Source organism: Denticeps clupeoides, unplaced genomic scaffold (genome assembly GCF_900700375.1).
Source record: "Denticeps clupeoides unplaced genomic scaffold, fDenClu1.1, whole genome shotgun sequence".
NCBI classification, from domain to species: domain Eukaryota; kingdom Metazoa; phylum Chordata; class Actinopteri; order Clupeiformes; family Denticipitidae; genus Denticeps; species Denticeps clupeoides.
Genome location: NW_021629699.1, coordinates 113,018 through 128,998, shown reverse-complemented (window position 1 = coordinate 128,998; position 15,981 = coordinate 113,018). Strand labels below are relative to the sequence as shown.

Genomic DNA, 15,981 nt, shown 5'->3' with positions numbered 1-15,981 from the left:
TAAAGGCGTCTGATAAATGCTGTAAATATAAATGTAAATTGATATATATCACCACTTAATACAACAACATCAGAGTTAGCAGGTTAGAAAATGTTTGTTTATGAATTTTTGGGTCCAGCTGCCAACATTCACTACAATCCCTGAATTGCATTCTTTTTTCCCTGGTTAGGGTCCCATTAAAAAACTAATTTTCTACGCTAAGGACCTGATCAATGATGAAGACCTTGGGAATGGCCTCAAATCCCTCAACCTAAGAAGAGTTTTTAAAGAGTATGTGCCACATCATTAAAAAAATATTAAAATGGCTGATTTGTACCTTCACTGAAACAGGGCCCTTTGTTTGTACTTTTATCTCACCTTTTCAGTGCAGGTGGTTTGGTCAGAATGGGAACCTGTTGTGTCCAAACCCAGCACAGAAAGATTGGGGTCAATATGCTCTTCTGTGAGCGAAACATAAAAACAAAAAATGCATGTATTAATCCCAACCTGTAAATGATACCAAACAGACAGACATAAGAGCCCACATTAATATAAAAAAAAAACACTATTAATTCCAAACACATTTATGTGTTTAATGTAGCATTTCCTGCAGTGTCTCACTGTGCAAACCCAGCCACAGTTTGCAAGTAAAATTAAAGTCGAAGTAACTTGTTAACGTAATGTTGCTGTACAAACTAAAAAACTATTTTCTCCAGTATTTATCGCCAGTCATAAGTGAATTTATTCTATGAGAATGTGAGTGGGTAATATTAACCAAGACATTGACAACTTTTGACATCCCTATTCCAGGAAAAAAATAATTGTAGAATTCTGGTGAACTAGAACAGATAATTGTCCTTTAAGGTAAAGCTGTGCCTGTTTGCCTTCAGTTCAGGAGGTGCTTAGAAACATCCTTGGTCTTTCTGCTGTATTATTTAATAAAATGCTGTAATGCTTTAAATATTATTAAAAGTACTTCATTAAAAAGTGGTACGATATAAGCACTGAAAACATTTCTATAATCAACGTTCTAATATTGAACAGTGTAAAATAACCTTAACCTGTGATCACTATTTTAGATGCTTCTGTGATGAAAACCACAGCTACACATACCTTGTTAACCTTAAAAATATTCGTATCTGCACATTTTAAAGGTGTAGTCGCAGCAGTGCACAAATTACTCCAAAAAGACAACTGCTGTCCAGATATTACCCAAAATCATCCACCATCCAAAAATACCAAGCAAGCAGTTCATGACAGGACAAAAATGCAGAATGTCCCTTCAGAAGATGTTTAACTACACACCTGAGATTCCGGTGCACCTGCTTGTGCCGTTCTTTCCAAGTGCCTGATCCCAGGCTGGTGTGTTGTCTGAGGAGGCTGAGGCTTTCACATTAATTTCTGATCTGCTTTCTGGACTCAGGACATTGTCCAAATCGGTCTCAAAAGCAGATAAAGGAATCAGATCCTCTTCATCTTCATCCAGCTTCTTTTCTGGGCTCTCAGGCACCTCCTGGTCCTGGCTTCCTGACAGGGTCTCAGGCACTTTGTCCCTCCCAACAGTTTTACACAATGAGGCATCTTTCAATGAGCTCCCCCTGGCTTCCATGCTAAAGTTTGGGGTTTTGTCGTTGCTGCCTTGGATGAGCTCCTCAGAAAACCGCACCCTTTTTTCAGTTCCTTTAGGGGATGAAGCCTCTGTCTTTGCCTGTTCCTTACTCATGCAGTCACCATCAAGTAGCAGTGAACCATCAGCACTGATGGTTTCCAGAGTTGCTGGTTCTTTAAGACCCTCAGCTTTACAAAATTCGGCAGTAGGTCTGTCTGCACCTGTTGGTACCTCTGCAGACAATGCAGCATCACCTCTGTTGCTGCTATGATTCTCATACTCAGGATAACCCAGAGCATCCAGCTCCTGTAAAAACGCCTCCAAACTGGAGTCTGAGGTCTGTGGGTCAGAGTGTGGTAAACCAATTATTTGTGAATACAGGTTGATTTCATGTTATTTTTGAAAGTCGAAATTAAACAGGCTCTTACCTGAACATGGCTAGAGTTTTCATGAGTGTCCCATCTAAAAATAAAAGGAAATATTCCGCTGTTTGCTTTTAACTTGATCATAACATATTGCTGGACATGAAATATACTAATAGTCTAAAAGAAAAGTCACTGTTTAGATTTAAATAAGCAAACAGTTACAGGCCAAGGTCTGGAATGGTAATACAGTGATTAATATGAATAATAATTTCAGCTAGTAACAGGAACTAGTGCAGTTAGTAACAGCTCATGTTTTAAACAACCAGTCATAGAAAAATACTACTGGTTTCAGAAGGAATAAATGATCGTCCTTAATCAAGTGAAAGAAACAGCAAAAATCGCTTTAGTGGGTTGCAAACAGTCCAACACATGAAATTCTGGTCAGATAAATGTGGCCAGAAATTCTTTAATGATATTAGGTGTAAATTATTACTAACATTTGGTAAAATGTTTTGTAAACATACAACCACATGTTTTATTATGCTGGTAAGGGAATTTCCACAATGTCTAAGTGTGATTCAGGGACGTCTCCATTATTTTCGCACTGAATACCGCAGTGTGTTGACCTTAGTCCCACTGAGATTCTTTTGGGACATGTTGGACAAGACTTTACTGAGTAGTTTGTCTCATGCATCATCATTATCAGATCCTGGCCAAAAATGTGACACTGGCCAGAAACAAAGAGACACTCCAATGTGGAACACAATATTGGAGTGTGCATTCCTTACCACAAAAAGCTGAAAACTTCTGTGTCAAATTATTTTACATTACATGCTTTTACTTATATATGACAACCAAAAAAATATTTTGCACAGTTCTGAGTCCATGCACAGTGGTGTAAAGGAAAGTTCCAGCAACTGTACTGTTTCTGGACATTTGGAAAGTACTTCAGCAGATCAAGCTTAGAACCTTTCAGTAAAAAAATAAAATAAATAATAATAATAAAAAAACCTGTCAGGACGTTACACACCTTCGAGCTCTCCCGGTCAGGCGGTCCTTGCCCTTGGCTTTGCTGCCCACAACTGCAACGTTCCTAGATCTCTTGTCCCTGCTCTTGGATTGGTTGCCTAAATAAATATGATTAGTAGGGATGTGAAAGTGCAAAAAGGATGAATTCATGAGGAAATAAACGTGATGTGAATTCACTGTACCCCGTGGTTCGTCCACTGGGTTTAAATGGCATTTTCTTGATCCTCCTCCTCCTAAAACAGACAGGTATAAAACCATGTGTAGGACAATTATGTACCCTCCATAAACTACTCATCTAATTATTTTCATGTGTTTCCAGGAATTGTTACAGCCTAAAAAGCCTGATTTCAGGTCAATGCTCTTTAAAATCACAAAAACAATGTTTTTGCACAATTCATCATAATATAAAGGAAACTTCATACAGTGAGAATAACACAGCACTGCAGTAGTATCAATTGGCTGATGATGTATCGACAATGTTGATATCATTCAAGCAAACTAAATCTTTGAGGTAGCAGGTTAGTATCATTAATAAAATGAATTTGTGTTAAATGTTGGATGACAGTCATCATGTAATAAAGAACAATAAAATGTTATTCATTTCATGCATGGAATATTAATGCACATAAGCATTTCACTTACCTTTATTTTGGGTCCTTCCTGTTTCTTCTTGGGTTTTTTTTTCTGAAGACCTACACAGGCAGTTTGATCAAAAACTAAAACAGGCATGCACAAGTAAAACACATCTTACAAATCTGTTGAACAAGTAATGATGGGCTCAGGAGGAGGAGGGAAAAAAAAAAAAAAAAAAAAAAAAAAAGGACACTCATGCCACGCTCATCAAAACAGTGAATAAAAGGCCTACTGAGCATTAAAAGCAGCACATTGTCAAGTTAATTTACATGAATGCAGGGAGGCTTAGGCCCCAGTGCTTTGTAACCAGGCTCATCTCAGCTGGAAACCCCAGTAGAGCAGTATGTCCTTCATCTGCTAACCCTAGCTTATGGTGGCTTCTGTGGTTAGTACAAGCCTTGTTTATTGAAAGGCTTTTGTAAACATGGTCTGATAACACACTGTAGCTTCAGAACACTGAGAATGCCAGGTCCCTAAGTCAATCGTTTCCTCTCACACTCACTCTCTTGTGTGTTCAAACCCTCCCTAATAAGGCAAGGCATTCCAACAGACACACACGCACATACATACACTAAAAATAGCCTCTCCTGTTTTCAGCTCTTTAGAAGTCTCCATGTCTCTTATATGGGGAATTTTATTGAACAGAAGGCTAAAGCTCATTAAGAAGTACTTAAAAAAAAAACATCCTGTACTACTTGACAGGATGCATGGGTGTAAGCAGTGATATGAACATTTCAAGGATCATTTAATATGTCCACTTACCCTTACTACAACATAGAGCTCAGTTCTTTGCGGATGAAAATGTTCACTCAAACATGAAAAGTGATGTGCCTCTAGACATATCAAATGCAGGGAAAACTGCCAGCCTCCAGTTTATATGTAAAAGACCAACTACTAATCCTATTCTTATTACCATATATCATTTTAGTTTGGGTTGTATCTTTCAAGATTTGATTGAATTCAACTCTCTGATTCACAGTTAAGTTTACCTTATAACAGGAAATGTATTCTGGAAGCATAGTTTATATTTTACAGTAGACCTAACATTTAAGATAACTAACTTTGCTTCTTTCACTTCAATGCTTAAACTCTCAAATACATTTCAGGCCAAATCAAATGTGAGTTAAGAAGTGACAAATTTTTTTTTTAGGTCTGCAATGAGAGTGAAATATGTAAGACTGGCCCCTCCCTGCAAACAGGAAATGAAGATGTCACACATAAGGTCAGCATGGAATTGTAAGTATCCCACACAGAATAGTCTATTCCCTTGCAGCTTTCTGTCGAGATACAAATGTTTTTCTGAAGGCTGCCAAACACCACTTATTCAAAGTGCGTTTCAGGCAAACACTTATCAGCCATAAAATTATGAAGTATTAAGTGGATAAAATGATCTTGATGCAATGGCAGTGGATGTGATGTATTAAGCAGGAAGTTCAAATTTGTCCTTGAAGTGGATTTTTGAAACCATAACAATTTGAGCAAGCACTTCCAGCGACAAGCAAACCAGCGACAGGGACAATAGTGTTCAAAGCTCATCGATGCACGTTGGGAGTTCAGGCCATCCAGGCCATCAGAAGAGCTACAGTAACTCTAATTTTGAAAAAGTTAATGCAGGTTATGACAGGCTATTTACAAAGCACTATATACGTTATGAATATATGACCTGCATTAGTTTTCTTTTTAAACCACATTTCTGTGTGATTGTACATAATTTTAGGTAAACTTTAAATGTGCAGTAAATCCAGTGTAAAGTATATGTTTTATAATTTTTCAGGGATAAGTGAACAGTGGATTAAAGAACGTAAAATGTAAATTATAATTGATCTACCAGTGTGGCCTCCTTGGGGCATAATTCTGAAAGTTTCTTTGTTTTAAACTGATCTTTTGCTGCTTACAGCATCCTCCCAAGATATGATACATTACCAGTACAGGCACTGGTGTAAGGTGCCCATAGTGCATCTTTTTCTACATCACAGCAATAAAAAAAATAATATAAATCACCAGAAATGAACAGTGCACATTTTTTTTTTCCATTATGTATTCTATAAGATCACAACAATTTTGTGTTTTTGTGGATTATTCACAGGTTGTAAGGTCTAAAAGACTGTGGAAGTACTTGTGCTGTATAAATGTGTGTCTTTAGGAGACATCTGTGAATGCACAGAACTATGTTCAAATTGACACGATAAAGCTAATGTTCACAATAGTAACATGATTTGTGTGTCTGTGGGGCACTTATGCTCTATACTTAACTTTCAGGTGAATGTTTGACCTCACTCCTAATCTCTAAATATTAATTTTGATTGTTCTGAGTGTCATCTGATTTGACATTTGTAATTTAGAATTAGGAGGTGTTGGATGAATGCCTTTTCATGTGAGGTGAGAGGCAGTCTTTAAAGTATATTTATATATTTTTTAAAGTATACTTTATATTTAACATGGTGTAGTTACACCTATTGAATGTTTGTTCTTTGGCAAAGTGCGGGGCAATCAATCAGATAATAAAGCTTAGGCAAGTAGAAAATTAAGGAGAAAAAAAGCGTATAATATGCATGTATCACTGATATATAATCTAATAGATAAACTCCTCAGTTAAGATTGCCTAAGTTATATAAGTTTTGCTTATATAGTTGCCATATTTGGTGCTGCAGGATTTGTCCTTTATTTAGGTGAGGCTGCAATTTTACAATTTGTGGGGGGTTAAATCTAAAAACCATCAAGGTGCTCTCTGAGGTACCATCTCTGCATTGTGTGTGACACAATTGAGAAATTATAATTTCACTTTGGCCGGGAGACAAAAGGGGAGCAATCTACAGCACCGTAAAGGGAGAAAGCCATGGGTACCACTACTGAATCCAGAAATATTGATTTATTTATTTGCTTTACAAGACTAACCTTGTTAAGATGCGCAGAATTTACCATTTCAATAATAAATGCATTATGCCATGCAGCTGTGTTCTTACATGAGTGTTAATACGTTAATAAGAATCTGTTAGTAACTACAGATGTGTTTTACTATAAAACTCAAATTAGCATGTTAGCAGAAGCTGCATACAAGCACAAAGCATAATTTTTAAATGATGAGTTATATTTTAAAGATGTTTTATTGAAATGAAACAGGCAAAGAAGAATGCCCCACCAGCTCCCAAAATGCAACAAAAACAAGCAGTTTATGCAAGCAGTTTTAATTTTTACCAAGTCTTTCATTTTCATACTATATATTTTTAGGTATTTTTTTAACTTGTGTTTGCAACAATGCAACAGGCAAAGAACAATGAATAAACCCCACCAATTCCCAAAATGCAACAAAAACAAGCAGCTTACGCAAGCTGTGGCTTATCCATGTCCCAGGCCCTGCGCCACTGGCCCTTGGAATTTTTATGTCGGGCAACACGTTCACGGTCAATTTCCTCACGCTCCTTTTTCCAGCGTAAATATTCAAGCTGCTCCTCCCTGGATGTGGGGATGGACAGGTCAGGCTGATCCTGGGTTTCTGGCCACTCTGCATTCTGGGAATTGTGGTTGATAGAAGAGAATATTAGTACCAAAAATTATTCTGTTGTGCATTCCATCCAGTCAAATCAACAATAGTGTTGTCATCTTGATTCCAGTGCACATTTGGATTAGATGGATGGGGGTATTTTAAACTCAACCTTAATTCACCACCACCCATTTCAATCACATATAGTACAGTCTTCTGCCCAAACCATAACCTCCACCACCAAGGTACCGTCCCACCACACTGCACCCTGGGCGCCTTTTATGTCTGCCTACTGCTTAACAAGGCATATGATGTGAAAGTGAGAAGCAGGTGGAAGACAGAGGACTCAGAAAAGTGCAGGTGTCCAGGATCGTGTGGATCGTGTCATGAGTTTAAAGAAAATAAATTCTGTACAGCGAGTCCAAAGCAGATCCAGTGTACCAGAGCTGCGCAATACCAATGCTACAGCAGAACGCTAGTTAAAAATCTAAATGCTCACTTAGTGAGTGAGCATTACTTCACACACACACACACACACAAACACACACACAACTGCACTCATACAAGGTGGTAGTCTGTCATCAATCATAGTAAATCATTGGAAAAGAAGCATTTTCGTAAATCTGAAAGCCCTTATCGTATTCTAAACCAATGAAAAAACATGAACGCCGGGGCCTGACTCTGATAGGCGGTGATCCAGATATTCCTGTACATTTGAAAATGCGCATGATGCAGTCAGACAGAGAGGTTAGTAGCCTGGACTGGTCAGATAGAAAAAGTAGATGTAGCCACAGATTAGAGCTTTAATTGGGCCTTAAAAGTTAGACCGAGCCACAGCATCAGCATCCATTTTCAAAATGTATCACTTGACAGAAAAATTATAGAAATTAAACACTGAAAAAGCTCTATGCATCTATAAAACACATACCATGCAGCGATAAATGAAAACCTATGTAATTGAGCCTACTTCTTTCATCCTTATATGGAGAAGTGATGTGTGATACACACAAACACACTAACCTGCATGCTTAAGGGCATGTCCAAGCACATTAATTACCCATGTGTACCCATGTATTACCCATGAAAGTATAACTTAAAATATTCAAACATGCATTCATATCACAGCTGCAAAAGAAAATGTTTATGTGAACTTTTTCACCAGTTTTGTATTTAAATAACTTCAAAGGTGAAACACACCTTCAACAGAGCAGAGGATACAAAAATGCATTAAACCTCTTGAGAAGACACATTGTTTGCATCAGGTTCACCCAAGATGCTGCTGGGATAATGCAAAAAGAAAAAATCACTGCCCTTACGCAATCCTTCAAATTAAATTGAAAAAACAGGGAGGGTGATGTAGATTGCGTAACATGCTCTTGCAAAGGTTAAAAAAAAAAAAGAAGAATAATAGTGGAGAGAAAAAAGCTGCCCTCTCTTTTGCCTGTCTGAGCATTGTTCTCTTACATTTTGTCCTGGGGTGTTCACCATGTTTATCATCACTTGTGCCAAAACACAGTACTAGAGAGACATTTAATACATGACGCACACACACTAATCACAGACTCAGCATTCAAAACCAGCCCGCTCCCATTCACTGACAGAGACATCGAAGGCTTTGCACACAATTCTATCTTATACAAAGAATACTGAGTACAAAATCAAATAAATTTAGCAAAATCATTTATTTATCAATTAATTACACATTCAGCATTCCCAGATAATTTCTTTCATATGATTTCTACATTAAATGAAAAGCTCTAGCAACCTATGCTGTAGCAATTTCCTGTCTGGTTATACAAAACCTATGCAAAAGCCAGGTGACACCAATACTCCATTACAGCATGCCCTTAAGCTGCTGTGCTGCGTGGGAGGCAGATGACAGGCCAAGCGTTTTTAAAACAGAGAAGTCACGCTGCCCCCTGGCGGACAAAAAAGATCCTCTAGTAATGCTCAGGAATCCAGACAGGAAATCACTGATCCTTTTAAATCATCTAGTTACTGCTGGGTTAACCTGGAAGATATACCTGAATACCTGTATTTAATCCTATGTTAAACTAATAGTGCAATGTACTGAAAGAGTTCCAGGGAGCTTTGTATGCCATGACAAGCACACCTACTGCCACAGGCTACAACTGCAGGATTTATTGCACATGCACAAACCACTATAACCAGTTCATTCATGACTACAAAGGACAACTGTTGGAAGGAATAATAAGGAAAGAATAATAAAGAAGAGAAAAAGACAGTGAATTAGAAAAAGAAAACACATACACAACATAACACACATAAACTACACATAAATCTGCCTCACAAGGCATTTGGCAGCCAGGTTGGTCTGTGAAGCATTCATATTCAAATGAGATTCAGAATCGGACTAATGAAATTCTACATGGATCATAATGCTAACTAGAACATGAATAACAATACTGCATTGATGACTGGGGATGAAATGTTACTGACATGACAGTGATCGGTTACTATATTAAAATTGGTTGTTGCAATTAATAATGGAAAACTTTAATTTATATCGTCCTTTACAGAAACATCAGGCTGAAAAGATACATCTTTAGATTAACCTTTTCCCCACTTTATTATGATCTTATAAGTAAAATTGGCACACTGCTAGGGTAAACTGGTATGCTCAGTACTCGACCTGAGGGGGGATGAGGAGAGATACAATCGCCTCTGAAATAAAAAAAAAAAAAAGTCAAAAACATCCACCTTCTAAAACAAACACCCCCCGGTTCGATCCCTTGTATTATTTTATCAATCAATGCATAGGTCTATTGAGTAATTGTTTTACCCCAGTACCTGGATCCTTTTACCCTGATCCTAACCAGTCTGGTTTCAGAACAGCTCATTCTACTGAGACTGCCCTTTTGGCTGTTTCCTAGCAGCTACATGCGGCCAGATTGGCAAAGCTGTCATTGGTTCTTATTCTCCTTGACCTCTCTGCAGCATTTGGCACCGTTAACCACAAGACTCTCTTGTCTATCCTGAAGAGGCTTGGAATGCAGGGCTAAGCATGGCAGTGGTTTGCTTCCTACCTTGATGAGCGATCTTACCAAGTGACTTGGAAAGGATCCACCTCTACCTCACAAAGACTCTCAACTGGTGTCCCTCAAGGTTCAGTGCTAGGTCCTCTCCTTTTCTCCCTCTACACGAGATCACTTGGTGAGGTCATTTCCTCGCATGGATTATCCTACCACTGCTATGCGATGACATACGACTCATCTTCTCTTATCCTCCCTCTGATCTAAATGCTGCTTCCAAAATCTCTGCTAACTGATTTCTAATTCACATCTCATCTTGGATGGCAGCCCATCACCTCAAACTCAATCCCACAAAAACTGAACTAATATTCATTCCAGCAGATTCTTCACCACATCAGGATCTTGCTATTTACCTGGACAACTCACAGCACTCTCCTTCTACAACAGCTTCAACCTTGGACAACCAACTCTCCTTCTCGACTCACATCAGCAATCCTCCCCGCTCATGTAGATTCCTTCTCTACAATATCAGACAAATCCATCCTTATTTGTCAACACAGGCCACCCAGCTACTGAATCAGTCCTTAGTAATCTCATGACTGGATTACTTGTAGGTTACTTGAAGGTTAATGTGTAACCTTCTTTTTGTCTTTTGTATAGAAACTACTACAGAGTGAATAAAAAGATTGTATTCATAGTTGGGGGTCCTAATGAACCAGAACCGATCACTTCATCAATGGTAACATGAAAGCACGTTGTAAGTCGCTCTGGATAAGGATGTCTGCCAAACGCCTTAAATGTAAATGTAATGTAAAAGGCTGGCCCGTGAAATAGGCAGTACAGGCAAATGCTAAGGGTGCCTTTCATCTAGGTTGCGACACAAACAAAAAGTGTTTCTTAAAACTGGTTTGTATTAATGTGTAGACAAGTAGTAGTAGTAATATCTGACTGCTTCTGGATAAATCTCAGTATCTGATACATAACATCCATAACATGCATGTTGTTTTAGGATAGTAGAATATATTAATTATGTTTTTGTTTAAACACAATAAAAACTTTGCCACATTTGCCACAGTCATTTTGCATCGAAATTAGGCCCAGGACATTGTTCTTGCTCAAGTTTAAATATACTATTATCACTAAATACAGCTCTCTAATTTTACTGAGAACTCCAAATTGTAAATCATCACATCTTAAAATAAGACATGGCCCTCCACTCTAAATCAGACTTAAAAGTCCTGAACTTCCATGACTTCCCTGACCAGAATAGCCCGGTGTGCTTGGTGTGTTGAACTGAACATACAAAAATCTCAACTCAATCTCTGACATCCTCTACATTTTATCACTTTGGGTGAGCCAGTCCTTAAATTCTGCAAATGCTGCACTATATGCTATTAACAAAATTCCCTGATAATTCCCTGACTTGGTACCCAAATGATTAAATTCCCCATCTGGAAATGCCTTTACTAAAATTCCATGAGATTCAGAAATTTCTTACTCGTGGGGACAAAGAAGTGAAGCGCAGCAAAGCATTTTTTTCTTTGGTGAGAAGTGAGGGGAGGAGGGGGACAAACGCATAAGTGATGATGATTGGCTAAGGTTGCGTTATAAACACACAGTGCAGGAGAGACACGGCAATGGAGAGTCAAGTCAGACTTCCCACCTCCTCAAAAGCTCCATCAAAACTAGTGGCCAACAAAGTTGATAGCAGCCAAACCCAGGTTCGGCTAACGTGAGCTCCACTAACAAAGGAGGAGACAGAGACACCACATGCACATATTTGACATTCTTGAACATTTAATGTTACATTTAATGTTAATGAACATTTAATGTTAATGTTACTTTCCCAGGTAACTACTTACTATTAATGCTTACAACTGTGGGAACTTAGAGCGACCATGACAGAAAACTGCAGATGATGGAAAAACTTCAAGAAAGTACCTGTGACCCAGGGCCACTGTGTTTTCCTCTCTGGAACAATTCCACCCCACCCTCCCTCTCATCTTCAGCAGTTTTCAGACTCCTCCCTTCAGAGTGTGGGAGGCAAGGTTCAAGCTTTTCACTCACTAGCCTCTTACCCTAAGATCACAACATGAAAAAACAGTTGTGTGTAAATTTGTGTGTTTCAATATGAATGCAAATGGGTGTCCTTCACAATTATTGAAACCATTTTAATTATTATTTTTAAAAAATTAATAAATAAAAGGGAGGCGGGTTCACCTCACTTTGTATAAATAACAGAGCCCGCAGTGTGAAATTCATACTTTCAGGGCAAAACATTTTTTCTCAGTCTGGCTAACAATTAAGCATTAACAATAAGTTACCCTTCTTCAATGCAATCACTTTACTTTACCTTGTTGTTTCCCACCATAGTGACAAAAAGCTGCCGTCTCTTGCCCCTGCCAACAGCAAACTGGCAGGGTACTACTTTTGCAGGTTCTGTCACCTCTCTGGGGCTCCTGTCCCTGGGCAAAACCCCTGGGTCAGCATGCTTCATCACAACACGCAGGTCCAGCTAAAGGTGTGAATACAGTAAAACAAAAAGCACATTATCAAAACCCATGTATTGAACATGGCTGTATTGGTTTGCAGCTTTGCCATTTAGTAAATTGGATTTAGGTTTATTCATTATGAAACATTGTAATCAGGGTTTGCGGCAATAAGAATATTTGTATCTTTTAATATTGGGATGGAGCAAAATTGTCATGATAGCCAATATTAATTCAGAAAGAGTTTGTCCTACTCTCAAGCTCCTATTTTTTGATAAGGAACGGGAACCAATAAAAGTAGAAAAATCAGGTTCTGTTCTTCAAGACAAAATAAAGATTTTCTGGGATAAAACTGAGTAATACAAATCCCAATCATAAACGTGACAGACGTACTGGTTGATCACAACTAAATTACTGCATTACACTGACAGAAGGAAATAATAAATTGTACATTAATTTCCTTAATAAGTAATAATTACACCGACACCTACATTAGTGGACTTGTTTGTAACTGACAGATCTTCTGTGTGGCCCTTACGACTCTGAAGAGCCATTCCTTCCTGCTCTGCCTTCATCTTGTCTTCTTCCACTTCCTGCAGAAACACAATAAAGCATCTTTGTGCATTTCTCAACACATTGTGTGAAGTGAAATGGGTATAACCAAATCCCAATATCATTTTAAAAAAGAACCAATAATAGGTATTTTGTACACATTTTACAGCTATCAAATTGGAAAAAGAACACAGCAAGTTTTGACATCCCAGTTACAATAAAGCAAAACATACTGATGTTTTGTTTAAGCCTTGCAACATAGAAATTACTTAATAAAGTGACCATCACAACATTCCTAGATAACTGCTGAATGTGCTTAATGGAATATAGTTAAATGAGAAATAGGTTACTCAATATCTGTTGTTGACAAGCAATTTTCCCTGAAATATCAAATTCAAAATTAGGAAACACTGCACACCCTATAACTGGCCATAAATTAGTTCAATAATAATAGAATCTATGAACTAACATAAAAAAAAAATTATACAGAAAGGATGAAAGTCTGGAAATTCTGACCTGGTATCTCTTCATGAGGGCTTCATTTTTCTTGCGCAGAGCTTCAATCTTTTTATCCAATGCTTCATCTTTCTGCTTCATCATGTCTGTGGACACCTAAACAACAACACAACAACTGTCAGAATTCTACTAAATTGCTAAATTGTGTTTAATCCACATAAGGCTTAAAAACATAAACACAAAATATACAAACCTGCAAGATGGCAAAAAAACCATCACTGCATTATTTGAACTTCTGTAAGTATAGTGGCATATCTGGCGAATTAAATGTGTCTGACTCCAAAGAATATGTCTAACAAGCTAAATGTTTTTAGTGCTCATACCACTTCTTACAATACCACAGTTGATTGCTGTCTATGCTTACCACTTTATGAACTAGAGAACATACTGTTTTCATATACAGTAGGTGAGGAAAGTATTCAGACCCCCTTAAATTTCAGTCTTTGTTATATTGCAGCCATCTGAAAAAAAATAATTTAGGCACATTTTTTCCTCATTAATGTACATGTCGCACCCCATATTGACAGAAAAATACTGAATTGTTGACATTTTTGCAGATTTATTGACAAAGAAAAACTGAAATATCACATGGTCCTAAGTATTCAGACACTTTGCTCAGTATTTAGTAGAAGCAGTCTTTTGATCTAATGCAGCCATTAGATCACCTGGATTCACACCTGGATTTGGGGATCTTCTGCCATTTCTCCTTGCAGATCCTCTCCATTTCTGGCAGGTTGGATAGTAAACATTGGTGGACAGCCATTTTTAAGTCTCAGAGATGCTCAATTGGTTTAAGGTATGGAGTTGTTGTAAAGCCACTCATTTGTTGTTTAAGTGTGCTTGTTGGAATGTAAACCTTTGGCCCAGCCTGAGGTCCTGAGCACTATGGGGAAGGATTTAATCCAGGATATCCCTGCAAAAACTCCCCAGAGCATGATGCTGCCACCACCATGCTTCACTGTTAGGAGTGTATTGGACAGGTGATGAGCAGTGTCTGGTTTTCTCCACATATACCGCTTCGAATTAAGGCCAAAAGGCTCTATCTTGGTCTCATCAGACCTGAGAATCTTATTTCTCACCATCTTGGGAATCCCAAGATTTTGTAACCTCCATGCAGGCTTTCATGTGTCTTGCACTGAGGAGAGGCTTCGGTCGGGCCACTGCCATAAAGCCCAGACTGGTGGAGGGCTGCAGTGATGGTTGACTTTCTACAACTTTCTCCCATCTCCCGACTGCATCTCTGGGCTCTTCGTTAACTCTCTCCCCAAGGCTCTTCTCCCCCAATAGCTCAGTTTGGCCAGATGGCCAGCTCTAGGAAGGGTTCTAATTGTCCCAAAGGTCTTCCATTTAAGGATTATGGAAGCCACTGTGCTCTTAGGAACCTTAAGTGCAGCAGAAAGTAACCTAGACCAGATCTGTGCCTTGTCACATTTCTGCCTCTGAGCTCTTCACGCAGTTCCTTTGAACTCATGATTTCCATTTGCTCTGACATGCATTATGACCTGTAATGACTTATATAGGCAGGGGTGTGGCTTTCCTAATCAAGTCCAATCAGTATAATCCAACTAAGCTGGTCTCAAATAAAGGTGTAGAACCATCTCAAGGATGATCAGAAGATATCTGACAGCACCTGAGTGTCACAGCAAAGGGTCTGAATATTTTCTGTACCCACTGAATAACACTAACGTATAACACTAAGACTGAACATAAAAATGAGGTATTTAGATGGGTAACCGTTGTGGTGCACAAAACATCCAATGCACAACTTTCCCTCCGAGTATGAGAGCTACATATTATGCAGTACTGGACAAAGACATAAAATAAATATACAGACTAATTTATCCTGAATGAGTTGTGATTCATTCATTTAATTATGCACTAAGCATGATTAATCTGGATGGCAAATCATGTGACATTTACTGCACTAATAACTAATTACTAATAAGCATAACATGGGCTGTGTTCACTAGTGTAAGGTGCCGTGAGGATTTAAATAAACAAATATAAATATATTATACAAGTAACAAGATCTTTAAGGATGTTTGAGCATGTGAAATATTGTCATGTGCAGGTTTAATTAATCTAGAATGAGGAAGTAAAGTGCATGAGAGCTGGCTCCTCCCTTTTAAACTGTTCACATATATGGTGTGTTGTTTCTGATTAGATGAATTCTAGGTAGTACAAAAGTATCTACCCATTTCTTCTCTACAGCTGTTTGCAGCAAAGCACTACACTAATGCAACAAGCTTATCCAAAAAAGCAATCCAAAATAAAGTATATATTTGAAATGAATATTTCAAAGCAAACTTAAATGCAGTACAAACACTGCAAATTC

General features: G+C 38.1%; 1 protein-coding gene across 1 annotated transcript in view; it reads right to left on the bottom strand.

Annotated features, from left to right (window-relative positions):
- The window catches only part of LOC114771958 (coiled-coil domain-containing protein 9B-like), a 32,320-nt gene that overhangs the window by 624 nt on the left and 15,715 nt on the right, over positions 1-15,981 (bottom strand). Inside the window, exons 3-13 of the mRNA XM_028965165.1 lie at positions 13,647-13,742; positions 13,070-13,171; positions 12,443-12,604; positions 12,031-12,168; positions 6,940-7,124; positions 3,625-3,674; positions 3,165-3,215; positions 2,984-3,080; positions 2,017-2,050; positions 1,285-1,927; positions 358-440 (exon numbers count right to left, since the gene is read on the bottom strand). Of these exons, the coding sequence (XP_028820998.1) occupies positions 358-440; positions 1,285-1,927; positions 2,017-2,050; positions 2,984-3,080; positions 3,165-3,215; positions 3,625-3,674; positions 6,940-7,124; positions 12,031-12,168; positions 12,443-12,604; positions 13,070-13,171; positions 13,647-13,742 (1,641 nt within the window). The remainder of the gene's footprint in view (positions 1-357; positions 441-1,284; positions 1,928-2,016; positions 2,051-2,983; positions 3,081-3,164; positions 3,216-3,624; positions 3,675-6,939; positions 7,125-12,030; positions 12,169-12,442; positions 12,605-13,069; positions 13,172-13,646; positions 13,743-15,981) is intronic.